Below are 27926 nucleotides of genomic sequence, written 5' to 3'. Positions count from 1 at the left end.
ATTGTAACCCACGCCAACACGGGGAGAACATACAAACTCCTTGCAGATATTGTCCTTGGCAGGATTCGAACCCAAGACTCCAACGCTGACTGCAGTGTTAACCACTGAGCCACCATGCTGCCTTAGAATATTCAAACAGCAAAACTCCAAAGTTCATACCAAGATACATGCTTTATCTGTGCTTTAGTCTGAACTAATTTGGTAAAAGACATAAGTGAAAAGATTAAACGAACCTTAAAATCTTCTAGAAAGGAATGTATGTTTTCAAATATGTGAATAGTAAGACTGCATTCTTAAATGATAAGTTATGTGTGAACATGAACAAGTCTAAAAAGTAGGACTTAATGAAAATGTTGCTTAAATTTTAATTAAAAAAGACAATTTTACAAGTACAAACCACATAGATAGTGGCTTCTACCAAACTAGCAGGCAATGGAACAAAAGATTGTTACGAAAAATAAAGAAATGTCTGGAAAAGTCATTTGTATTAAAGAAGTCCTTGGCGTTTCAAATCTTCATAGGTTTTCTTATTGACAACATTCCCGCTTGAATCTTCATACTCCTCCTGTAAGTGAAGATGAAAGGAGATTAGTTACAACTCACTCAAAACATTCATGTAAAATATGCGGCCTAAGCATAAACAATACAAAAGTAAATTTGTGATTGGTAATAAGTCTGGTGAACAGTCAGGCCAAGGAAGTGCTACATTTGGGGAGAGACTTACCTGAGAAACCTTGTGTGTGGGTGCAGTTGGTCTGCCATAACATGCAACATGTGGCAAAGCAAGTATACACATAATGCTAAGCTATTAATGTCTCTTGTAGCACTATTAGGGGTGACTGATGCTGTGTCTCCCCACCTCATTACACCAGCAGTTAAAGGGGTTGTCCGGGATAAAATTAATTCCCTAAACTAATCTAAACACTCTCCCCCCCGCCTACTTTATAAATAACAATTTATCAAATATGTATATTTACCCATATGCCTGGAGCGGTCATGTGACCGCTCCAGGGACATTTGCTAGTTATCCAGTGAGTATTCATTTCTGGAAACGGAACGTCACTACTACTCCCCCCCACCCATCATACTTACCTCTCTTCCTTCCAAACTACTTCCTGTGGGATGGCTCCTCCCTGATTCCTGCCTGCCAATGCGCGCTATAGATCCAGCGCTGTTCTGTAGCCAATAATCGATCTCTACTGCGCAGCTCTTACGTCTGTGCAGTAGAGGTGGATCATTCCCTGCAGAGCAGTACTGGGACAATAGCATGCGATGGCAGAATCAGAAAAGAAGTTGGGGTCTTCACGAAAGAGGAAGACTGGAGGAAAGAGAGTTAAGTATATAATAGGGTCGGGCTGAGTAGGTAGGGAAGGGCTAGTAGTGGGCGGGATAGAGCTAGAGAGACAGGGAGGGGGTATATGGAAGGAAAGAGAAGTGAGTGAGAGAAAAGGGGGGGAGGGTGAAGTGAAAGGGAGGTAGTGTGGAAGTTCCATAGCATGAAGCTGAACGAGGTAAACTAATACATAAGATACCAAGAGCTCCCAGGGACACCCATAAATCACTCAAAACACCTGCTAAAGGTATATGGGCGTATTTATTAACCCATTAATAGCACTAACAGGCCTTTTAAAAAAAACAAAACAAAAAAACAACACCCCCCCCCCCCCAAAGAAAAAACTGTTTTTGTGTAGAAAACCCTTATAAGGTAGTATGTCACTCCACAGCAAAAGCAGGATTAAAGTGCTCACCACAAGGCTTTCATACTTGAAATAGATAGTTGTCTGATCCCAAACAGAACCTGGATTCATTGCTACCGACAATAAAGTTCCACTCTGTAGCAGTCCAGGTTTTCTTGTAGCACTACAAACCAAGCGGATGAAAGCTGGCTGTCCTGCCAAAGACATGTAGTGGATGTAGCGATACCAAGTATCCTACTGCTAAGTGTCTGGAAATGGTCCAGGCAGAGACAGGGTTTATAATGAAGGTGCTTCCTGCGTCTGTACATTGGTCAAGGAAACTCGGAGATACCTGTGCTTGTTGGCAGGTCAAACAATTCTCTCTATGGGTGGTCTATCCTGGCCCATCCGGAGCCTGATCACTGTGTTTGTGATCTCAAGTAACTGCTGTCTAGCAGCCAACAAGCAGTCAATGGGTACAAAAAAACAAAAGTAGCCTCAGAGCCATTTTATAGGGTAGCAGTGGAAGCATTTTAGAACCATTAACACCACAACTCTAAATCATTTATGTTTTTGCCTAATACTGTTTGGCCATTTAATACAGTAGACACCATGCAGAGTTGGTCATATAGACACGCACTAGTAGCTTTACAATCCGGATTCTATTTTAATCCTTTTTTGTAACATTTCACAGCACAATTTTCTTCCTAATTTCCCCATAAAAGCTATCTGTAGCTGTTGTATATACATCTGATTCATTAGACACAAGGGACAGATTTATTAAACTGTCTAAAAGAAAAACTGGTCTTAACTATCAATAGCGGCAAATCATAACCCAGCTTTCATGTTTCAGGTGCAGAATACAAAAAGAAAGCTGCGCTGTGACTGGTTCCTATGGGTAACTTAGATATTTGTTTTCTAACAGTTGCCATAAATCTGCCCCAAAATGTGCATCCATTTACCTTTCTCATTTACTTGTTGTGTACATGTATTTTGTTCCCCGGCAATGCACTGTTTTGACATCAGTTGTTGGGTTACTAAGTCAGAGCTGAGAGAACAAGCACATGTGCACATCAGGACCTGAGTCAGAGACCAGCAGACTATGCACCTAGGAGGCTTCTGCCAAGTCCCAGCAGAATTGATTTCCTACAAATGATGATTAAACTACTGAAGTGAAAGTAGCTGGATACAAGAATAACTTGTGTCCTGTCATTACATGTAAGGTTACAATGGTTGTTTATCTCTGTCTCGTTAGCTGCTTACCTCAGTGTCAGGCTGCCACCTCTCTGACGCCTTCTGGAGCTTGAGTTTTGACCACACTTTAAAAAAAAAAAAAAAAAAAAAGAGAAATTATATACATTATGCAATTTTTACCACAATTTATATTCTTGAGGAAACAATCATAACTGTGATGAATGACAGATTTCCTATGGAATGATTAAAAAGGGCCTTATAAGTGAAGTACTGGCAATATAGCCCCCTACAGGAATGATCTGATAAGAATTGGAACTTACTAGAAACGGATCTAGATATAAAGTGCTTTACTTCAATTAAAAAAAAAAAAAAAAAGCGTGTGTACATATATTTCCTTATCACTCTCGCTATCATTCCCTCACTTTATTGACCTGTTAGTTTAGCTACAAAGAAAATAACTGTCTCACCATAAGGTCATATTCAACATCTCTACCTTGATATATTTATGTGAGCTGTACCCTTGCTTTGTAATAGAAATTTCATCGATATGTAAAACCTCAAATAGTCTTAGTAAAATGGATATATTGGAAAATGTAAAAAAACAACTCCCCCCCCAAAAAAACAACAAAAACAAGACAACTTACATGAAACTGCATCCTCAATCTGTGTGACATTGGCAAAATGTGCCGTATTGGGAATTCCTAGACACCTCATGCCATGTGCATGTCTCCATTCCTGAAAATGATTGAAAAGATGGAATAAGCCAAACAAAAAGCACTTCCGTATCAAGCCGGCCAAGCATAACCAGATTATGGATGGTGTAGTGTCAGCTCAGCTTATTAACATAAACACAACTGATAAATAATATCACAATCTGTGGACAAAGGTGGTTTGTTTTAGTAAAAAAGTAGACATGTTTTTTAACCATAGATAATCCACCATAACTCAAACAAGTGCAATAAAATATGAGGTCATATTATTAACATAACAATTTCACATTTACTGTGCTGATGGGCTACAAAATGAAAAACCTTCAGAATTAAGAGAGTCTCACCGCAAAGTGGCGCTGAAAAGCCTTAGGCCCTCGGTAGGTGTAATTTCCACATATCTCACAGTTGTAGTTTATGTTCAGTCCATGCAGTTTATATAGCCAATAAGGTATGGGCTGTAAAAGAGAAGTTGAGGAATGAAATAAAGAACCCGTACAAACAAAGTCACACGACTTGGGTGTGCAAGTGCAGCAAAAGCCATTTACTACTGGTACTGCAACTGTTACATAAGCTTGACTAAAGCCAAAATATCTATGTTTAGATCCAAACAACTTTATACATAAAATATATATCTAAGCCTATTGCATTTGCTGATCTTAGTGAGCCCTGTCCAGAAAACAGACAAGAATAAGATCGACGCTGAGCTTTGCCTCAGGCTCGCAGCACCATGCATGGGCCCATGAAAATACACAGCCATTTGTATGGAGCCACAGAAATTAACGTGCAACAGTAAGGTCAGTGTGCTAGCCGTGAAAAACATGTGCATACAGTGATGGTCACCCATTTGATTTCTATGCAGACCAAGAAGCAGAACAGTTTACACTGAGTGTTTTCCTAAACATACCATTTACTATATATCCGTCTGCTTGTTCTCTATAACATAATGTTCAATGTAACACATTCCCTTTAATACCAGCTGATAGAAGATTTACCTTGCCGTCCCACCCAAGAGGAAGGTTTTTGGGGTTATAAATAATTTCATTTTCTTCATCATCACTCTCACTCTCACTGATCTGTTCTTCTTCCTCCTCTTCACGTTCTTCACCAGTCCGGGCCTGCTTGCGCTGTACATTTTCATGTGTAAGATGTCTCTGTTCCTACAATTGAAAGAAATATTAATTCTAGCCACATTGTATTTAGTGCAATCAGGACTCATGGAAATGGAGCCCTTTCTTTTCAGAAAAAAAAAAAGCAGACTTGTTTTCTAATCCTGGAAAACCTCTATATGGTTGCTATTTTATGCTCCAGTCTAAATCCCTGCTCCCCCCTAAATGTCCTAATTGATATGGAAATAAGAAGCCACTGTAGGCAAAAAGAAGGTGGCAGACAAATGACAACCTTGTCCTTGTGGAGAACAAGAAAAGGAGGCTTCTGGGACAGGACAGCCAGATCGGAGACCCTGCAGATACAAGTAATGACCACCAGAAAGGCAAACTTTTGGGGCAGAAAGCAAAGAGAGATCTCATGCAAAGACTCAAAAGGGGGAGCCTGAAGCACCTCAAGAATGAAATTAAGGTCCCACAGTTCCAAGGGAGGACGGTGGAGGATGGGCACTCCTTGCAGGTAAGTCTTCACCTTAGGCCCGACAGTAGCCACTTGGTAGGAGCCGCAAGGAAAGGCTGAAAGCGCACATGAAAAGGGGGACTTCTTATCTAAAACGATGGCCCAGCAAAAAAAAAAAAAAAAAAGACACTAAGACCTGAGTCAGGTCGTTTCTGCCTCCTACGGGCACTAGGATAAAACTGGCTAGCAGTGTCTGTAGAAATGGTATAGCCCAGAGGCGGAGATGACATTTGTGTCCACCTCTTAGTGGCCAAGTCTATACACATAGTGCTGTTCAACCTCTTACTAACTCCCTTCTACCTAGACTGCTATTGCCTACAGCTCAACCCTTTAAGTACGCAGGGTAGTTTGTACGTTAATACTTGGCAACTTTTTTCATATTTTCCCTCCCCATCTTCCAAAAATCATAATTTTTTTTATTTTTGTCGACATATATATGTGAGGGCCTATTCTTTGTGTGACAAGATGTACTATCGTGTGCCACCATTTTGAGCTGCATATATTTTGATGAGCCTTTATTTACATTTTTTGGGGTCCGTGTGAAATAACACAATTTTATCATAATTTTTTAGCATTTTCTTCTACCGCACTCACTCTGTAATAAAAATTACATGGCAGCTTTTATTATATTTTACTACTTTTACAAATAAAATTTCACTTTTTAAAAATTAACGCTTTTCATGGGGTCACCCTATTCTGACTCCTATAACTTTTTTTTTACTGTACGGTTGACTGAGATATGTTAGGGCTTTTTATTTGCAGGACAAGTTGTACTTTCCATTGGTACCAATGTTTGGTATGTATGACTTTTTGATCACTTTTCTGGGGAAAGCAACGTGACCAAAATATGTTAATGTCTGGAGTGCAGTATATTTTTTTTTCTGGCATTCACTGTACAGGGTAAATAATGGCATTTTTTTACCTAACATGTATGTTGTTAGTTTACATTATATATTTTTTTGAATATAAAAGGTGTTTTTATAACACTTTGTTATTAGTTTATTTCTGTTTCTAATTCTGTATTTTTTTTTCCCCCACATGTCCTAAAAGGGTACATGAAGCTGTGAACTCACATTCCCTTTGGAAGGTATTGCGATCTTGCCGCTTAGCCCCTGGATGACATGCTACACAGCTTCTGTGCCCATGGCTTTACAGCGTTGTGAACGTTAACTATATGCTCAGCCGTGACGGAACAGTATGGTGCAGAGTGAGAAAGGGTTAATGTTTATTAAAAGAAGACTTTTTTATTATATAAAATTTGATTTGAAAATTTGACACACTTCCTAACTTATTTATAAAAGTATAGTTATTTTTTAATAAAATAAAAACACAACTTACCCCGAGGATTTCAACATATTCATAAATTTGTGCCTCTAAAAAAGCAATGTCCTTATTCTTTTCCGTGTCCCTGTGAACAAAAACATAAAATTAGATCTTATGACAAAGTTATTAAAGGGGAGTTTAATGCACCTGGGCTTTGACCACAACTGCCAAAGGACCTGGTTTCTTCTGTAGCCACCACCCACTAAACAGAAAGTCAGATTTTCCTCCTGGAGGCAAAAAACGGTTTCCAAATATGCAAGGCCACATTATGGGTGCAAAAAACTGGTCATTTGCATACGGTCCCTCCGCTGCCCCTACAACAGCAGGGAAGAGGACGTTCCTCACAGCCCAGCCATGACGCTAGACCAGGGGTGGGCAATTAATTTTCCCATGGGGCCGTATAAGAAATTGAAACTATGCTAGAGGGCCGTGCCACGACAAATTTAGCTCCACCCACTTCTACGTTGACTCCGCCCATTCCCAATCATCTTTCCATGTGCCCCCACACAGTATAATCCTCCTACAGTCACCCGTACATTATATGCCCCCACATTGTAATGTTCCCTTTCAACTGCCCCACAGTATTAAGCCCCTCTACTGCTGCCCCAGTTTACACTGGTGGAAACTAGAGGGGACATGAAACTGGAGCAGCTGGAGGGGGACATTAAACAGTGGGGGTAGTTGGAGGGCGGCAATAAATTGACAGCTGGAGCGGGACATGAAACTGGGGGCAACTAGAGGGGGACAGGTCCCCCTACAGCTTCCTCCACGGTTTAATGTCCCCCCAGTCTGTGCCCTCTTCATCTACCCCCAGTTTCATGTCCCCCCCCCTCCATTTCTCCCTCAGTTTCATATCCCCCTTTATTTTCCCCATTTCATGTCCCCCCCTCCATCTCTCCCCCAGATTCATGTCCCCCCCTCCGCCATCTCTGCCCTAGTATAACATTCCCCTTCCATCTCTGCCCCTAGGTTACTGAGACACACACACACACATGTATAGACAGACAGACATAGACAGACACATATAGACAGGCACACATATAGACAGGCACACATATAGACAGGCACACATATAGACAGGCACACATATAGACAGGCACACATATAGACAGGCACACATATAGACAGGCACACATATAGACAGGCACACATATAGACAGGCACACATATAGACAGGCACACATATAGACACACACACATACACACACACATACAGACACATATAGACAGGCACACATATAGACAGGCACACATATAGACACACACACATACAGACACACACACATACAGACACATATAGACAGGCACACATATAGACACATATAGACAGGCACACATATAGACAGGCACACATACAGACACATATAGACAGGCACACATATAGACAGGCACACATATAGACAGGCACACATATAGACAGGCACACATACAGACACATATAGACAGGCACACATATAGACAGGCACACATATAGACAGGCACACATATAGACAGACACACATACAGACACATATAGACAGGCACACATATAGACAGGCACACATATAGACAGGCACACATATAGACACATATAGACAGGCACACATATAGACAGGCACACATATAGGCAGGCACACATATAGACAGGCACACATATAGACAGGCACACATATAGACAGGCACACATATAGACAGGCACACATATAGACAGGCACACATATAGACAGGCACACATACAGACACATATAGACAGGCACACATATAGACAGGCACACATATAGACAGGCACACATACAGACACATATAGACAGGCACACATATAGACAGGCACACATATAGACAGGCACACATATAGACACATATAGACAGGCACACATATAGACAGGCACACATATAGGCAGGCACACATATAGACAGGCACACATATAGACAGGCACACATATAGACAGGCACACATATAGACACACACACATACAGACACATATAGACAGGCACACATATAGACAGGCACACATATAGACACATACAGGCACACATATAGACAGGCACACATATAGACAGGCACACATATAGACAGGCACACATATAGACAGGCACACATATAGACAGGCACACATATAGACAGGCACACATATAGACAGGCACACATATAGACAGGCACACATACAGACACACACACATACAGACACACACACATACAGACACATATACAGACACATATAGACAGGCACACATATAGACACATATAGACAGGCACACATATAGACACATATAGACAGGCACACATATAGACAGGCACACATATAGACAGGCACACATATAGACAGGCACACATATAGACAGGCACACATATAGACAGGCACACATATAGACAGGCACACATATAGACAGGCACACATATAGACAGGCACACATATAGACAGGCACACATATAGACAGACACACATACAGACACATATAGACAGGCACACATATAGACAGGCACACATATAGACAGGCACACATATAGACACATACAGGCACACATATAGACAGGCACACATATAGACAGGCACACATATAGACAGGCACACATACAGACAGGCACACATACAGACACGCACACATACAGACACATATAGACAGGCACACATACAGACACATATAGACAGGCACACATACAGACACATATAGACAGGCACACATATAGACAGGCACACATATAGACAGGCACACATATAGACAGGCACACATATAGACAGGCACACATATAGACAGGCACACATACAGACACATATAGACAGGCACACATATAGACAGGCACACATATAGACAGGCACACATATAGACAGGCACACATACAGACACATATAGACAGGCACACATATAGACAGGCACACATATAGACAGGCACACATATAGACAGGCACACATATAGACAGGCACACATATAGACACACACACACATACAGACACATATAGACAGGCACACATATAGACAGGCACACATATAGACACATATAGACAGGCACACATATAGACAGGCACACATATAGACACACACACACATACAGGCACACATATAGACAGGCACACATATAGACAGGCACACATATAGACAGGCACACATATAGACAGACACACATACAGACACATATAGACAGGCACACATATAGACAGACACACATACAGACACATATAGACAGGCACACATATAGACAGGCACACATATAGACACATACAGGCACACATATAGACAGGCACACATATAGACAGGCACACATATAGACAGGCACACATATAGACAGGCACACATATAGACACGCACACATACAGACACATATAGACAGGCACACATACAGACACATATAGACAGGCACACATATAGACACACACATACAGACACATATAGACAGGCACACATATAGACAGGCACACATATAGACAGGCACACATATAGACAGGCACACATATAGACACACACACACATACAGACACATATAGACAGGCACACATATAGACAGGCACACATATAGGCAGGCACACATATAGACAGGCACACATATAGACACACACACACATACAGACACATATAGACAGGCACACATATAGACAGGCACACATATAGACAGGCACACATATAGACAGGCACACATATAGACACATATAGACAGGCACACATATAGACAGGCACACATATAGACACACACACATACAGGCACACATAGACAGGCACACATATAGACAGGCACACATATAGACAGGCACACATATAGACAGGCACACATATAGACACACACACATACAGACACATATAGACAGGCACACATACAGACACATATAGACAGGCACACATATAGACACACAAATACAGACACATATAGACAGGCACACATATAGACAGGCACACATATAGACAGGCACACATATAGACAGGCACACATATAGACAGGCACACACATACAGACACATATAGACAGGCACACATATAGACAGGCACACATATAGGCAGGCACACATATAGACAGGCACACATATAGACACACACACACATACAGACACATATAGACAGGCACACATATAGACAGGCACACATATAGGCAGGCACACATATAGACAGGCACACATATAGACACACACACACATACAGACACATATAGACAGGCACACATATAGACAGGCACACATATAGACACATATAGACAGGCACACATATAGACAGGCACACATATAGGCAGGCACACATATAGACAGGCACACATATAGACACACACACACATACAGGCACACATATAGACAGGCACACATATAGACAGGCACACATATAGACAGGCACACATATAGACACATATAGACAGGCACACATATAGACAGGCACACATATAGACAGGCACACATATAGACAGGCACACATATAGACAGGCACACATATAGACAGGCACACATATAGGCAGGCACACATATAGACAGGCACACATACAGACACACACACACATACAGGCACACATATAGACAGGCACACATATAGACAGGCACACATATAGACAGGCACACATATAGACACATATAGACAGGCACACATATAGACAGGCACACATATAGACAGGCACACATATAGACAGGCACACATATAGACAGGCACACATATAGACAGGCACACATATAGACAGGCACACATATAGACAGGCACACACATACAGACACATATAGACAGGCACACATATAGACAGGCACACATATAGGCAGGCACACATATAGACAGGCACACATATAGACACACACACACATACAGACACATATAGACAGGCACACATATAGACAGGCACACATATAGGCAGGCACACATATAGGCAGGCACACATATAGACAGGCACACATATAGACACACACACACATACAGACACACATATAGACAGGCACACATATAGACAGGCACACATATAGACAGGCACACATATAGACACATATAGACAGGCACACATATAGACAGGCACACATATAGACAGGCACACATATAGACACATATAGACAGGCACACATATAGACAGGCACACATATAGGCAGGCACACATATAGACAGGCACACATATAGACAGGCACACATATAGACAGGCACACATATAGGCAGGCACACATATAGACAGGCACACATATAGACAGGCACACACATACAGGCACACATATAGACAGGCACACATATAGACAGGCACACATATAGACAGGCACACATATAGACACATATAGACAGGCACACATACAGACACATATAGACAGGCACACATATAGACACACACATACAGACACATATAGACAGGCACACATATAGACAGGCACACATATAGACAGGCACACATATAGACAGGCACACATACAGACACATATAGACAGGCACACATACAGACACATATAGACAGGCACACATATAGACAGGCACACATATAGACAGGCACACACACATACAGACACATATAGACAGGCACACATATAGACAGGCACACATATAGACACACACACACATACAGACACATATAGACAGGCACACATACAGACACATATAGACAGGCACACATATAGACAGGCACACATACAGACACATACAGGCACACATATAGACAGTCAAAAACATATAGCCAGGCACACATATAGACACACACACATACAGACACATATAGACAGGCACACATATAGACAGGCACACATATAGACACACACACACATACAGACACATATAGACAGGCACACATATAGACACATATAGACAGGCACACATATAGGCAGGCACACATATAGGCAGGCACACATATAGGCAGGCACACATATAGACAGGCACACATATAGACACACACACATACAGACACATATAGACAGGCACACATATAGACAGGCACACATATAGACAGGCACACATATAGACAGGCACACATATAGACACATATAGACAGGCACACATACAGACACATATAGACAGGCACACATATAGACACACACATACAGACACATATAGACAGGCACACATATAGACAGGCACACATATAGACAGGCACACATACAGACACATATAGACAGGCACACATACAGACACATATAGACAGGCACACATATAGACAGGCACACATATAGACACACACACACATACAGACACATATAGACAGGCACACATACAGACACATATAGACAGGCACACATATAGACAGGCACACATACAGACACATATAGACAGGCACACATATAGACACACACATACAGACACATATAGACAGGCACACATATAGACACACACACATACAGACACATACAGGCACACATATAGACAGGCACACATATAGACACACACACATACAGACAGGCACACATATAGACACATATAGACAGACACACATATAGACAGGCACACATACAGACACATATAGACACACACACACACACACACACTCTCTCTCTCTCTCCACCCTGCAGCTCACCTTACATCTCTCAGTATTTTATGACATGCTCCACATCTCCATCTTCGGCTGGCACTAAGACACGCCCCCTAGACACGCCCCCCTAGACACGCCTCCCTAGTCAAAGCTGTGCGGGCCGGACTGAATCAGTCAGAGGGCCGGATATGGCCCGCGGGCCGGACTTTGCCCAGGTCTGCGCTAGACTGTCAGGAATGCCCTTCTGACAGTAGGGAGAGATCGGTGCCAAAATTAAAGGCACTGATATCTCAAGCCCCGGGCACATAACGGGAAAGGCATTCAGTGCACTGTTGGCTTTCTATCGGTATATAAAACCGCTTAGGCGTGAGGACATAAAAGGTTCTCCTTAGGCAAAATGAATCAGACAAGTTTCACTAAAAAACCATTAACAAACATGCATACACTTGCAGCACAAAATCTAAATTTACCTTCTGACACCTTTTGCCTTTGGATTTTTGGCAAACAATGAAGAATCAAGTGATTCCAGAGATTTTCCTTTTGTACCAAAAAGTCTCTGTGCTCTTTCTTCTAATGTTCTAAACAAAAGAAAAAAAAAGAAAAAAGTTTTAATCATATTCTATACAAAAAAACAAGTGCTTTAACATGGAATTACATACAAATGACATTTTCAATGTTGAAACCCTTTAGGAGCCTCCAATGTAAATTTTGTCAGCCAACAAAGCATAGGACCAAAAATTATAATTTTAATTAAAACGCGCTTCAGTACCCATAAACTGCCCGGTATATAGTAGCCTGTCTGCATGCTTGATGTTGGACTGGGCAAGAAAATACCTTCAAAATCCCTTTAATTCCAATAACAATCATAAATAATTAACAGAGATTAGAGCAAAACGCCTATAACGCACTGAAAAAAAATGCACGCCATGTACACTACTTTCTGGAATAAAGCACTCATGCATTTTTCTTAAGTAACCTTCCCTATATTTTTTACAGCATGCTACAGGTTTACATCTGTATTGTACTTTGTAATTTTACTGCTGTGAGATCATTCCAATGTGGATTTTCTGCAACTTTCATGGCACTTACAATAAATTCAACAGACCTAAAGACAAAAACTACGGTAAAATCACTTACCCTCCACACTTTAAACCCAAAGCAAGCAGTGCAGACTTCAATCTGTCCAATCCAAGAGAAGCCAATTCCTAACAAGATAATAAGAATGTTAAGGTACTGAATAGCATAAATATCAGGGATGACAAATTTACACATATGGATGAAAATATATGTAATGTTCAGCATCTAATATATTAGAAAGATATATCCATATATTTTTGTGTCCCCTGATTATGTGATTGTCATTATTTGTTTTATGTTTTTCAATAAATAATTTTTTTTTTTTAATTATATGTGTGGAATTATTTAGTTATATTCTGTTTGGTTGTTCCTTTTTTTAAATAGATTTATGCTATTGGCCTGTATATCTGTCATATACATTGTATGCAGCTTTGTAAAGCGTTTTCTTTGTGGTGTACTTTTTATTGATACTATTAGGAGATTGCCAGATGTTTTGAGCACTTTAATTTGGGGATGGAAGAGGTAAAAATGGCAAATAAAAGGCAATTCAGTCATTTTTTATATTTTTTGGATTCCAGCAGGATGTCTGTCTGTCGGATGTCTAAGGAAAGGGCATCAAATTGAAATTAACTTTTTTTTCCTGCCTACAGCAGGATGTAATAGTAGTATACTAATCACAGGCCTGAAAGTCTTTAGTAGGCTCTAGGCCATCATGGTAATGGACTGAAACCCCTGGATTTTGCTCCAGGGGGCAGCAGTTGAAGATAGCATGGTGGAATCCTTGCGCTGCTGGTGATAAGATGATTTGCTCATATTAAAGCAGAATGACTGTGGGGCATTATCGCCAGGTCTCCGCCGTGTAATACAGCAGCTATAGCCTTTCAAAAGCATGGTTGATGCTTAAATAAGCGTTGCTTACAAGAGGTGAATACCTGTGAAAATAGTGAATATCACATGCAAACATGTTAGCCATGGCTTGTGGAGTTTCTCAATGTATAGTGAATATCACAGATATCCATCACAATATCCATTTAACGAAATCAGAGGAACACTATGAAAAACACTTATTTCATCCCTGTACCCCTCATTTTCCTTAACTCTTCATATTCTCCTAAATAATCTGAAACTATGAATATAGTCACAGAAAGCTGAGGAGCTAACTGCATATTGTTTTTTAATGGAATTCAATAAAACTCCCCCTAAAATTATGGTCACTTGCAGATGCTTATATCTCCATATACTCGCTCTAGATTTTCACTATAAAGAGGACCTTTCATCAGATTGGGCACAGGCAGTTCCATATACTGCTGGAAAGCCGACAGGGCGCTGAATTCAGTACACTATCGTCTTTCCCGATCTGTGCCCCGAGTAAAGTGCTATCAGTCCCGGAACCGTAGCGCTTTACAGTCAGTACCGCTAGCTTTCCAGCAGTATATAGAACTGCCTGTGCCCAATCTGATGAAAGGTCCTCTGTAAATTAATTATGCTTAGCTAAGATTTCCCACATTCCTTCCTTTCAGCTATGCCCTTCTCTATCTCCTGGTTGATGGACAAGTCTTTTTTTTTTCTTTTTTTTTTTTTTTTAAATAAACACAACATGTTATATAATTAATGCCTCGAACAGTATTGCACCTCAAATCATCATACCTCCCAAGAAGAAAAGGCTGAAAGGTCCAGGTGAGCTCCTGCATGTGTGAGTGCACTGCTGGTTTCTTTCTGCAAGAAAAAAGTTTTTCATTAGTATAACTTCCAAAACCAGAGTTGTACAAACAGTCAAAAAAATAAACAATGTGCATGTTTTGTCATAACTAGTGACACATATGCAGAGATAATGAATTACAGGGTGATTTATTCCAATGATTACTGTGCAGGTGACAAATCAAAACTGGAAATGTGAGACTCTTTCAATAGTCCAGCTTCAGGCTCTTCACGTGTATAGTCAAGTAACCATAGAAAATTTAGTTTTGGATTTGTCGGGCAGGAAAAAAAAAAATGGCACTGTGGCTGAGCAAGTATGACTTGCTGCCTCCAGAGTGGTCAGGTAAATAAAAATTATCGTCAGCTATTTATTGCAATAACAAAAGTAGCTGCTGGTGTGTGTCACCCAAAATGTCTTGGTGTGACACCTGTAGGTTCGCCATCACTACTTTCAAAAGTAAATCCTTTCAACTATCAAAGATTTGTTTAAACTGAATTCACATAGCCATAAAACATACATATTTTATGGACAGTATTATTCCCTTCACACTGTAGGCGGTTTTTGATTTTCAATTTCTGTTTATGACTCTCTGTCTTTCAAACCATATTACATTGTTATTTTTCCAATCAAAGAGCCATACAAGGGCTTAATGTTAGCGGGAAAAATTTCTGTTTGTTACTTTCTTATGGACTTTATTTTTACAGCACTCACTGTGCAGCAAGATTGACATGTTACCGGTTTTCCATAAGTTGGTACAATTCCGGGGATACCAAATATATATAGTTTTATTTAAGTAATAGCCACTTAAAACAAAACCAAATCTTTACAAAAAAAAAAAAGAAAAATAGAGTCAACATATTCTGACACACGTAATTTTTTTTATATTTCCATGTACAGGAAGTCATTTTCTAACAGGAATTTGTGTGTAATAAATGGCAGTTACTATAGTCACTGTCCCTAGACCATAAGACACCACATAGCAGTGTCATTCACAAGTCAGATCCTGTTGGTTGACATGCAAGGATTGCAATGGAATGAGTGCAGCTGCGCCTACTGAAGGATGAAAAGTATTGGAGTTGGTGGAGGTAGTGAAACGTTTTCTTTAAGAACTTTCTGCAATGACAGAGATGTTCTTTACATACCGGCCATCCTGGAAAGCTCCCAGACTCCCATTTCTTTTCAAAATCATTCTGAATCTTTCCAAATAGTTCATTCTGATCCAACAAAGGCTTTACCCTATCTGTGTAGTCTTGGAGGTATTCTAAAAGCACTTCCAAATATCTGTGAGAAGACAAAGAAAGTTACATAGAATAGATTATATAATAAACTTCACAGAACAGATCTAAAAGCACAAATAAGTATATGAACAACATGCAGAAAGTTAAAAGGGGTTTTCTGGGCAAAAAATGTGTTTTTTTGTTGTTTTTTTTAATGTCTGTTAGAGCTAATAATGGGTTAATAAATGCACCCATATACCTTTAGCTGTGTTTTGAGTGATTTCTGGGTGTCTCTGGGAACTCCTGGTATCTCCTGCATTTGCTTATATACTGTATTTCAGCTTACTGCTATGTAACTTCGACGTTAGTTACCTCTCACCCCACTCCCCTCTCCTTCCTCACTCCCCCTCCCATACACCCCTTCCTGTCTAACCATCTTGCTATTCCATAGCTACTCAATCCAACCCCATTATACAGTATACTTATCTTCCCATGAAACGGTGTGCGCTCTTCTTCATCGCTGCTCTATTCTCTGCAGCGATGTTCCACCTCTACTGCGCAAGTGAAAGCTGTACAGTCGAGGTGGATTATTGGCAGCAGTGCACAGAGCAGCACTGGGCCAAACTCCGGCAGTCAGAAAAGAAGGAGGAGCTGTCCAGCAGGAAGAAGCCTGGAAGGTAAGTATCGTGGGGTGGATGGGGAAGGGGGTAGTAGTGACGATCCGTTTCCGGAATGGGGAAACGGATGATCACCAGATAAACTGAAAATGTTCCTGGAGTGGTCACATGACCACCCCAGGGATATGGGTAACTACACTTTTTTTTATTATGTATTTAGAAAGTAGAAAGGTTTTTTAGATTACAGACAACCCCTTTAAATAACTACTGAGAATATATTCTTTTAGCATCACAAGTGACTAAAAACAGCTTATCTATTACCAAAAAAGGGACAATGACAACTCACTACAAAAGGGAACGACAATTCTAAACAAGTACCCTAAAATACACTATACTCACCTTTTATATTCAGCATTTTTCCGCTCTTTGGGAATGTCGAAGAGTTGGTCAAACGTTGCTAAATATGTAATGTAATCCAGTTTCTAAAAATAGCAGAAACACTCAAATATTCATGTTACTTAAGCATGTATTTAAGTATGCTTTGACATTATCATAAAGCCCTTGTAAATGGCAGATTTTACACCCTTGCAGTACAGGAGCACATTAAAATAGATGTTTAGTCAATAGTATGAGTCACAAAGTCCCTGTTTGTACAGTGATAGTTTCTATGATACACAATACATGTGTGTAGGGATGGCTTGACAGTTAAAGGGAACCAGTTTACATTGAAAATGAAGTCCAATCTTCAGCCAGAATGTAAAAACCTAAGCACATTTAAGTTTTGTGGGAAAATATTTAGTAGAACTTGTCATTAATATCTACTTTTTCTATGCAAAGAAACAGTGATTGAGGACAGTTATTTCTGTATGCAGTCATAGAGGGGAGCCTGTCAATCACTGATAGATTGCAGGTGGTCCTAAAAATAAAAAGGGCAAATATATAAATCACTAAATAAGTTCTCTAAACATTCCCCCACAAAACTATACGTCAATCTGCTGAGATGTTCCTGCTTGACAGCATACTACCAGCAGATTAGCCTGTATTTTCCATACAACTGGTGCCCTTTTATTCTCTCTTCCATTCATGTACCTAGTTACATTCCACAATTCTTTCTAGTAAACGTACTTTAGCTTAAATACTACTTGAATGTTATCTTACCTCTGATGATTTTAGGTTTATGTATTTTAAGTAACAGTCATGAAGATCCAAATAGCGACCATAACCTTCTTCATCTGTAAATTCAACTAGATCTGTAGAATGCATTGGATAGGTTATTAAAAGGAAAAAAAATAAAGTTGACGATTATAACTAGTGTAATTGCATTAACTTGTTTCCTAGTATAACTACATTTAAAAGATACCACACAGCATAAACCTCAATATTATCAAATGTTTACCATGCATTGCTGTAGATTTGCAATTTGCCCCATTATCATTCAATAGGGCTAATCCTGGCGTTTTGTGACTGAAATAAAGTGACGTGTCACTTACTTCCATGAGATATAATAAATAAATATCACTGATTCAAGTACCTCTTAATGAGGACCTTTCACCAACTCCACCAATTCAAGATCTTAGCACCTATTAATAGCCGCCACTCGACTGAGTCCAACACAGTCTCAATTTTCTCTTTAGCCTCCACTATTCCTGAGCAACAAGTGCAAGTAGCTTTGATGCCTGATGTGCTATTTAAAGGTAGTCTATCATTGAGATTTATGAATTTTAACTATCCCTATCTTCATGTAGCCTTTAGAAAGGCTGCTGTAGGCATACCTTTTGCCCATGAGCCATCTTGGATTTCTTCTTCCACAAGCAGGAGCTCAAGTAAGAAGAAAGCAAACAAGAGGAGGAAGAGGTGGTGTGAACTTCAATCAAGAAGCAGGTTGTGATGAAGGTCCAGGCTGATAATATGGGTGTGCTTAGAGCACAGGGGTAAAGAGAACCTAGTTCAAAGCTCCACACCTCCCAAGGAAGACAACATGTCGCCATGAGCAGGATATGTTCCCTATTCACAGATTCATCTCCCTACATTGAAGTGACCAGTGATTTCAAATTTACCTCCTCTACTTTGCCCATCTGTTGTGCTCCTGAACTGTGAGCGGTATCGGATTTTGAAATATGGACCAATACATTACATTGACCACAAGTGTTATCATGATTAGAGCCAGGGCATTTTGAGAGATCTTGAGACTTTATTTGGAAATGTTATTGTTTATGGCCTTATAGTTCCCGATGAACCAACTTTATTAGGGAAACATGTTGGGATCCTTTTTCTGCATGTGAACTATATTTGGTCCCTTTTCTAGGAATTGTGGTGTGGTCACAGTATGAGGGCTATTATATCTGTTGGTGTCCCTTGCGGAATTGTTGCTACCACGTTGCCCCCCTACTGTATTTTTGACACCTATGCATATTGGTGGTGGTGGGTTATGTGGAGTCTCATGGACACTGATATTTGTGTTTTATTGTGTATGGAATTAAACAGCAGAAAAAATGTTTGATTATTTGCCTATGCATGTGAACAGAGTTGAGAAAACCCCATTCACATACCTGGGATGCAGTCACAACGCAATGAAGTTCAAACACATGAACAAAACCTAACCCTGTCATATCTACAACATTTTGATAGGTATCAAGGGAAAACGGCTGGATATTAGGTCACGTTCTGCTAATATTCAGTCCATCAATACATCAATCTAGAATTATACAGTTCATGCTACACTTGGGGTACCACTGATGTGTTTCTGGCTGTGAATGTTTTCTTTAAAAGACAAGTCAAGTTAATCTCATATTAGAGATATGGCTCAAATACTTACTCTGAGCTTCTTCACTTGGGTTCTCCCTAGATTTCAGCAACTCATCAAACTCAACTGACATAGGAACACAGATCTGTCAAATTAACAAAAAAAAAATAAATAGTTACTACAATTATTTTCTTTTTAAAAAAAAGGTATCATACAACATATATTATAAACATATGTATTTTTTTTACTTTACATAATACAATTAGGCCCACTTTACCCAAGGAAGACATACTTCTGACTTTTAACCACTTCCAAACATCCGCCATAATAGTATGGCAGATATTGGGTATTTCAATATGGCACCTGCTCAGGAACTGAGCAGCCACCATAGTCGCCAAGTCTCCGCTGCATCATGTAGTGGGGATTTCACAGCAAAGGCTGCAATCAGCGCTCACACCGATAGTGGGTCCCTAACTCCTCAGTCAAAGCTGACTGAGGCATAATTTTCCTTGCAGAGAATAGGTGCTGCTATAATGGTATGGATCACCAGCCCTGAAACAGAGATCCTGGGCCAATCTATTGCCATAACAGACAGCTGCCTATTGAAGGTTTCAAGGCCATAAAAAGGTTGTCCAGGAAAACCAATTATTTCTAAAATAGGCCAGGGAGGTGGGGGAGGGGGATATAAATAATAAACTAAATACATAAATTAAATACAAACATCTGTCCCCAGTGTCCTCCCAGAACGGGCCAGTCCAGCTTATCCGACGTCTTCTCAAAGGGAAACTGCTCGCTTGCTGTGACGTCCCGAATCCCTCCTGCTGAAGCTGCTGATTGGCCTCAGCAGTCACGATTGCTGAGACCAATCCCCGGACAATCAGATTAACTCCCAATTTCTACAGTTTCAAACGCAAACTAAAGACGCATCTTTTCAGACAAGCCTATCACAATGTCTAACGTAAACCCTTAACCCTCCTCTGTCCCCGCTCCCACATTACCCCACATGATATGTCATCTCATGCTAACTTTATAGGTCCAAGCTCCATCCACATGTTACAGGACACGGCTGGTGACGGCTCATAAAGTCTTATGTTTGTGTAATGACAGTCACCTCTATTACAAAAGTGTCTAACCTCTGTATAAGTAATGCCGCCCCTGCTACCTCTTGTGTCACCCCCTCTACCTCATAGATTGTAAGCTCTTGCGAGCAGGGCCCTAAGTTCCATTGTGTGAAATGATTCTCTTTGTAATGTATCTGTCTGTATTTGAACCCTACAAATTGTACAGCGCTGCGGAATATGTTGGCGCTATATAAATAAAATGTATTATTATTATTATTATTATCAGCAGCCTCAGGAAGAGAATCCTGGATGTCACAGATAGAGACGTCATGTGCATTTCACTGAAGCCAGTGAGGGACCTCAGCGCTCATGTGAGGCAGGGACATGTGCTGAAAAACAACACTTTTATTTGGAAAATACTTCTATTACAGGCTGCTCTATACAGCCTGTAAAATAAGTGCCACAGTATTACATTAATGATAAGAAAAATGTGATAAAGATTAAAAAAGGATTTTTTTTTTAACATACATATTACCGTATATACTCGAGTATAAGCCGACCCGAATATAAGCCGAGGCCCCTAATTTTACCACAAAAAACTGGGAAAACTTAAACTCGGAGGTTTTGGGTGCAGTAGTTGCTGGGAAAGGGGAGGGGGTGTTTTGGTTGTCTATCTGCCCCTTCCCTGAGCTTGTGAACTGGGATTCCCCCCCCCCCCCCACTTGGAATTCAGCCTGGCTGAATATAGGGTATCTGCAGTGCTCCTATTAACCCCTTCCCAACGGAACAGGAGCACTACAGATACCCTATATTCAATAGACAGGGCACTTTCAGACCCATGGATACCTAATGTGTATGTGTTTCACAGTCATTTTCTACTTTTGTATGTATTCTAGGGAAAGGATTTAGAACTTTTATTTTTTTTATTTTTTTCAAGCATATTTTTGTGCTGAAAAATTCGGCTTATACTCGAGTATATATGGTACATCTATAAAAAAATAAATTAAAGGGGTTGGCCACTTTCAGACCAATATTGACAAACAAACGTACAATAAAAAGTTATACAATTTCCCAATATACTTTCTGTATCAATTCCTTCTAATTCTCTGCTTGCTGTCATTCATTCTGTTACTTCTAGAGGATAAAACTCTGACCATGGTCATGTGATTTACAGTCCATGGTCATGTGATGAGCACACAGGTGCCGCTCGTTATAGTCACTGTACAATAATCAGACATCTGCCTGGTAATCAGCTGTGCACCTGTGTGCTAGTCACATGACCATGGACCGTAAATCACATGACCATGGACGGTAAATCACATGACCATGGTCAGAGTTTTATCCTCTAGAAGTAACAGAATGAATGACAACAAGCTGAAAACTAGAAAACTGTGAGGAATTGATACAGAAAGTATATTAGAAAATTGTATATCTTTCTATTGTACATTTGTTTGTCAATATTGGTCTGATATTGGCCAACCCCTTTAATTAATAATTCTAATCACCCTAACCCCTTTCCCTAGAACACTTGTAAAAGTAAAAAAAAAAAGAAAAAAAAAAAAAAAAAAAAAGAAATACATACATATTAAATATCCTTGTGTCCAAAAATACCCAGTCTACAAACTTATAAAAATATTTTTCCCCATATGATTAATGCAATAATGGGTATTATATAGAAGATCACCCAACACATACTCACCCATGCTCCAAAACAGCAATCACTTGTATCAGTGGATGCTGATACAGTTGATTGCAAGGTCAGATTATAAGGGGGCAACCCATTTCGCCCTTATTATAATCTACCCCAGCGTGGTATGGCCTTTAAAAGGGGAATGGCCAAAAAAATCATTAATTGTAACTGATGAAAAATACCCAATTACTTGAACTTTTTAGTAGTAGGTCATAATGTACTGTCAAGCCAACACCACTCAAAGGCCTTTTAACCAAGAAAATTCTGAACTGTACACACAACACACCTCATTTGGATGCTTCCGATGAAATTCTTTTATTAATTTGAGCCGGTTATAAAATTCACCAAATTCGTTTGGCCCAGAAATTGCATTCAGTTCTTCTTTTCTTAATCTAAAAGATACAAACCATGTTATTTAAGAAAAAATTTTAAAGTGTAACTCCCATTTCATTGACTTTTTTCCCGCTATTGTGTTAGGGGTGTGGTGAACATTTTTGTAATATGCTTTATTAATCTAACAAACTTCCTTTGAATAGAAAACAGGCTGTAAAGTGCCTATTTGCAATTACCGTATTTTTCGGACTATAAGACACACTTTTTTTCCCCCAAATTTGGGGGGAAAAGAAGGGTGCGTCTTATAGGCCGAATGTGGCGCCTGGCATCCGCTGTAATAGAGAGGCGGAAGCCGGCAAGTGATAGACGCCATTACAGGTGCCGGGGCCTGAGACATCGCTGCGCTCCTCTGCCCTACATGAAGCCAGCAGCGGGAGCTGGCTTCATGCAGGGCAGGGCAGCGATGTCTCAGGCCCCGGCGTCTATCCCTCACCGGCATCCGCCTCTCTAGTACAGCGGATGCCGGGTCAGTATCAGCGGCCCCTTCTCCCCCGAACCTGTGCCTCCCCCGTACCTGTAAAGATGCAGGCCGGCTCCTGCGCGGCGATATCGCAGGAGCCGACCTGTTCGGGTGACAGCCGGGAGCCTAATGAGGCTCCCAGGCCTGTCACTGCTGTATTAGTATTGCGGCTGGTCTCTATGACCAGCCGTAATACTAATAGGCAGAATGTCCCATAGACGGCAATACAATAGTAAAAAAAAAAAAAAAAAAAGCTTTAAAAATATATAATAAAAATATGAAATAAATAAAAGTTCTAAATCACCTCCTGTCCCTAGATATATATATATATATATATATATATATATATATATATATATATAAATAAAAGTAGAAGATCATATGTCATAAACCACCGGTTTTTTTTCAATAAAAGGTGATCTAAGCAATAGACATTCCCCAAAATGGTAAACTAAAAAGTACTTCTGGCCCCGCAAAAAAAAAAACACTCTATGCGTCCCCGTACAGCTGCAGGGTCACCTGTCAATGTGGCCTTGCAGCTGTTGCAAAACTACAACTCCCATATATTAAATATTTTACCAGTTTTTGCTTCAAAATTTTTTTTCCCTATTTTCCTCCTCTAAAACCTAGGTGCGTCTTATAGTCCAGTGCATCTTATTTTCCGAAAAATACGGTATCTAACTAAGCAATGCCAGAGTCTCTGTCCATACATATGTACTCAATGTATTACATAGAGCTAAAGTATTTACCAAAGGGGATGGTGCCCTAAAATGGCTGAATCTTTGGTTTAATACTACCTAGAAAAATGGTTCTGGTGTAATAAGAAATATGATTTTCAGCTTTCATATAATGATAATATTTAAGAACTAGCTATAATATAATCTGAGATACCATTAGTTAAATGCTCAGTCGGGGATGTGATTTTATATGCAGCATAAAGAAACTGATTGATGGCTTATATTGTGCTATAGCTAGTTCTTAAATATTAAAGAGGTTGTTAAGGATATATATTTTTTTAAATTAGGCCAGAGGAAGTAAAAAAAAAAAAAAAAAAAAATACTCCCCTCATAGGCCTGGTTCACATCTGCGTTCGGTATTCCATTCAGGGAGTCCGCTTGGGACCCCTGAAAGGAATACTGAACGCATTAAAAAGCAATGAGCAATGAAAGCACACGGACCCCATAGACTATAATGGGGGCCGTGTGTTTTCCGCACAAATCATGTGGAGAGGAAAGTAGTTCTTGAAGCACTTTTCTCTCCACATGACTCGTGCAGACACCTCACGGTAAGCACACGGACCCCATTAAAGTCTATGGGATCTGTGAGATTTCATTACTCACCGCTTTTTAATGCGTTCGGTATTCCGTTTGGGGAGCCCTCAAGCGGACTTCCCGAACGGAATACCAAACGCAGATGTTAACCAGGCCTTAGGGCAGTCTGATCCTACTGCTTTGATGTCTTCTTGAAGTGGAAGTCCTCACAGCCTGTGACAGTTCCCTTGTTACGTCACTACAGAGGACAATCAGCAGCCTCAGGAAAGGACCTGGGGACCTCATAGGTAGTGAAGTCACGTGTCCTTTGCTGAGGCTGCAGATTGGCCATAGCAGTCACGCGAGGCTGGAATGTCCACTGGAAGAAAACATCACAGTAGTAGGACCAGACCCTGCTGGAAGGAACCAGGGAGAGGAGAGTGTGTTTTATTTTTTTTCAGCTCCCCAGGCCTAATTTTAAAATAAAATTTTTATCTGGAGAACTCCTTTAAATCCTGGAATCTCAGGTTTCTTATGATATCAGAACAATTTTTCTAGGTGGTATCAAAAGGGGACTATTCACCTGAACAATATTTTGATTTTGAAATGGTTAATGTGAAGCTGGAAATAAATAAAGAATTGTTCCATACAGGGCTGAGGTGGCATGTTACTCCTGAAATCCATAATGTGCCCCAAAATGTTGGGAAACCAATTCTTAGAAGCCTGCAAATTGTTCATTGACTTTCTGAATTAGAGTGTGGTTGAGCTCTGAAGAGGTTGGCTATAAAGAAAAATAAACTGCTGTTAATTCCCTGTGATATTCTCATACAGTTTCTAAGCAGCACCATCCACTGCATATTGCTTGAATAGCAGCGGTGCGGCTAGAACAGACAATTTGTGCGGGGTCTGAATGTCATACCCCAACAGATGACTTACTGATGATGATGAAGACCTAACCAGTGGATAGCTCAGCAGTATGAACGTTTGATTTGGGGATGGATAACCCCATTGAGCATAATCAAATTTGAAAAAACCCTCAAAGTGAAGTGGGTAAATCTACATAAAAATTGAATGTTAAAAACATTAATCACATATGCTGAACTTTGTTGCAGATTTTTAAGGCAAATATGCGATTCTGGCCATAAAACACAATTTTTGTTGCAAATTGAAGCTAAACATTAGCATACATATATACACAATTAAAAATCCATTCTTACCCATCTTTATCTTCATATTGATCTCTGACATTGCCACTCACTTCCATGTATCTCTGTAAATAGCACAAAACATTGTAAATGTAAATAAGGGGAGGCTATAGAGAACCCAAAATTTGAAGAGCAGGGACACATTCTGACAGCTGAGGTAGGGAAGAATAGCGGGCATGGAACTTTACTGAGTGTACAATAGTATATAGGATATAGCTTCTCAATAGTATCTGCAGGCAAGGAAAAAAAAACCCAGTCACACTGTGAGTAGAAAACTATTAGGCTGAGTTCACATGGAGTTTTTTGGTCAGGAATTTGGTCTGGAATCTGCCTCAAAATCAGCCTCCAAAAAAGCCTCTCAATAGAACTCTACTGGAAGGTTTTTTTTGGAGGCTGATTCCTGACCAAAAACTCTGTGTGAAGTCAACCTTACTATTGAGGGCATGGTCAAAAATTTCTCAAAAAAACCAAAACAGAACACTGGAGCACCCCTTTAACATCTTCTAACCAGTACTTACATCAAGCATTGTTCTGGCTCTGTGATCTGAATTTATCTGTTCACGTAACTGTAGGGTGAGAGAAAGAAACAGAATGATAAATTATTATAAAACAGAACTCAGCTCGTCCCGCACTATATCATACTGCCTACAGATTGCATTGCATTCTCCGTGTGACAGGTTCTTCTAAAAACTAGCATTATGTATTATACACATATTGTGCTGCTTAGATTAATATGAGATTGGCACCACACCATCCATTGTTATGAGCATAGTGTACACAGGCAATCTGCTCCATACACTATATAGTGGCCTGGCTGTGCTATTACAGCTGAGCTACAATAGGTTCCACCTTTGTATAATATTCTCAGAATGGCCCTTTTAATCAGGAGTCTGGATTCTAGAAAGACTGTTTCATGTTTCTGTAATAACTACAGTGGACTTGTAACCATGAGTCTGCTGTATTGTGCTAGATACTATTCCTATCCTAAAGACAAGTCAATAATATTTAGTCTTTCTGCCAGTGTTCATCTAAGACAGCATAGGCAATGTATATATATGATCACTGGGGTCAGCAGGGACCCCCACTGAAGATGAGGAAAGTACACCCGTGTACTACTCTATGATTGTGTGATCACTGCTCTATTTACTTCTATGGGCCTGACAGAGATCAAAATCCAAAGCTGTGCCCAAGGAACTGAATGGTGCAATGGCCATGTATGCACATTATTGTGAGCAGTAGGGACCCAACGATCAGACAGCCCGCATACAGTGCACAGAATACACAACGTAGCCTGGTCGCACAATGTAGAGAACTTATTGCAACTGATCCGATTAAGCAAAGTCTTTCCAGGGACACATGTGTAATTGCACTGGCACATAAGGGGGGGGGGGGGGGTGGCCCGCACTCCGCAGGATGGCGCCCTGTTGGCGCTGCCTCAATAGACGACACAGAGCAAAGTCGCTCGAACATGTCACTTGTTTCCTCACCGTTGCTTTCTTCGCCATCATCTCCTTGGTCATTACGTCCATAAGCCTTTCTTTTTCCTCATGGTAGCGCCGCTGTTGCTCCAATATGGTCTCCATCTTCGGAAGGCCCCGACCGGAAGTAACGAGT

At 40.3% G+C, this 27926-nt stretch overlaps 1 protein-coding gene across 1 annotated transcript; it reads right to left on the bottom strand.

Annotated features, from left to right (window-relative positions):
• Positions 1-341: 341 nt before the first annotated feature.
• On the bottom strand, positions 342-27926 carry SF3A3 (splicing factor 3a subunit 3). The gene is made up of 17 exons (XM_075264550.1): positions 27800-27926; positions 26831-26878; positions 26325-26377; positions 23291-23396; positions 20326-20398; positions 18669-18760; positions 17910-17992; positions 16819-16957; positions 15625-15693; positions 14038-14105; positions 13371-13478; positions 6542-6611; positions 4573-4737; positions 3925-4035; positions 3515-3605; positions 2940-2995; positions 342-565 (listed from the first exon to the last, which is right to left on the bottom strand). The coding sequence occupies exons 1-17, from the start codon at positions 27893-27895 to the stop codon at positions 488-490; spliced, it is 1506 nt and encodes a 501-aa protein (XP_075120651.1). The 5' UTR covers positions 27896-27926; the 3' UTR covers positions 342-487.

Source organism: Leptodactylus fuscus, chromosome 2 (assembly GCF_031893055.1).
Source record: "Leptodactylus fuscus isolate aLepFus1 chromosome 2, aLepFus1.hap2, whole genome shotgun sequence".
NCBI classification, from domain to species: Eukaryota; Metazoa; Chordata; class Amphibia; order Anura; family Leptodactylidae; genus Leptodactylus; species Leptodactylus fuscus.
The sequence above is the reverse complement of the archived record's forward strand: the minus strand, read 5'-3'. Positions and strand labels throughout refer to the sequence as shown.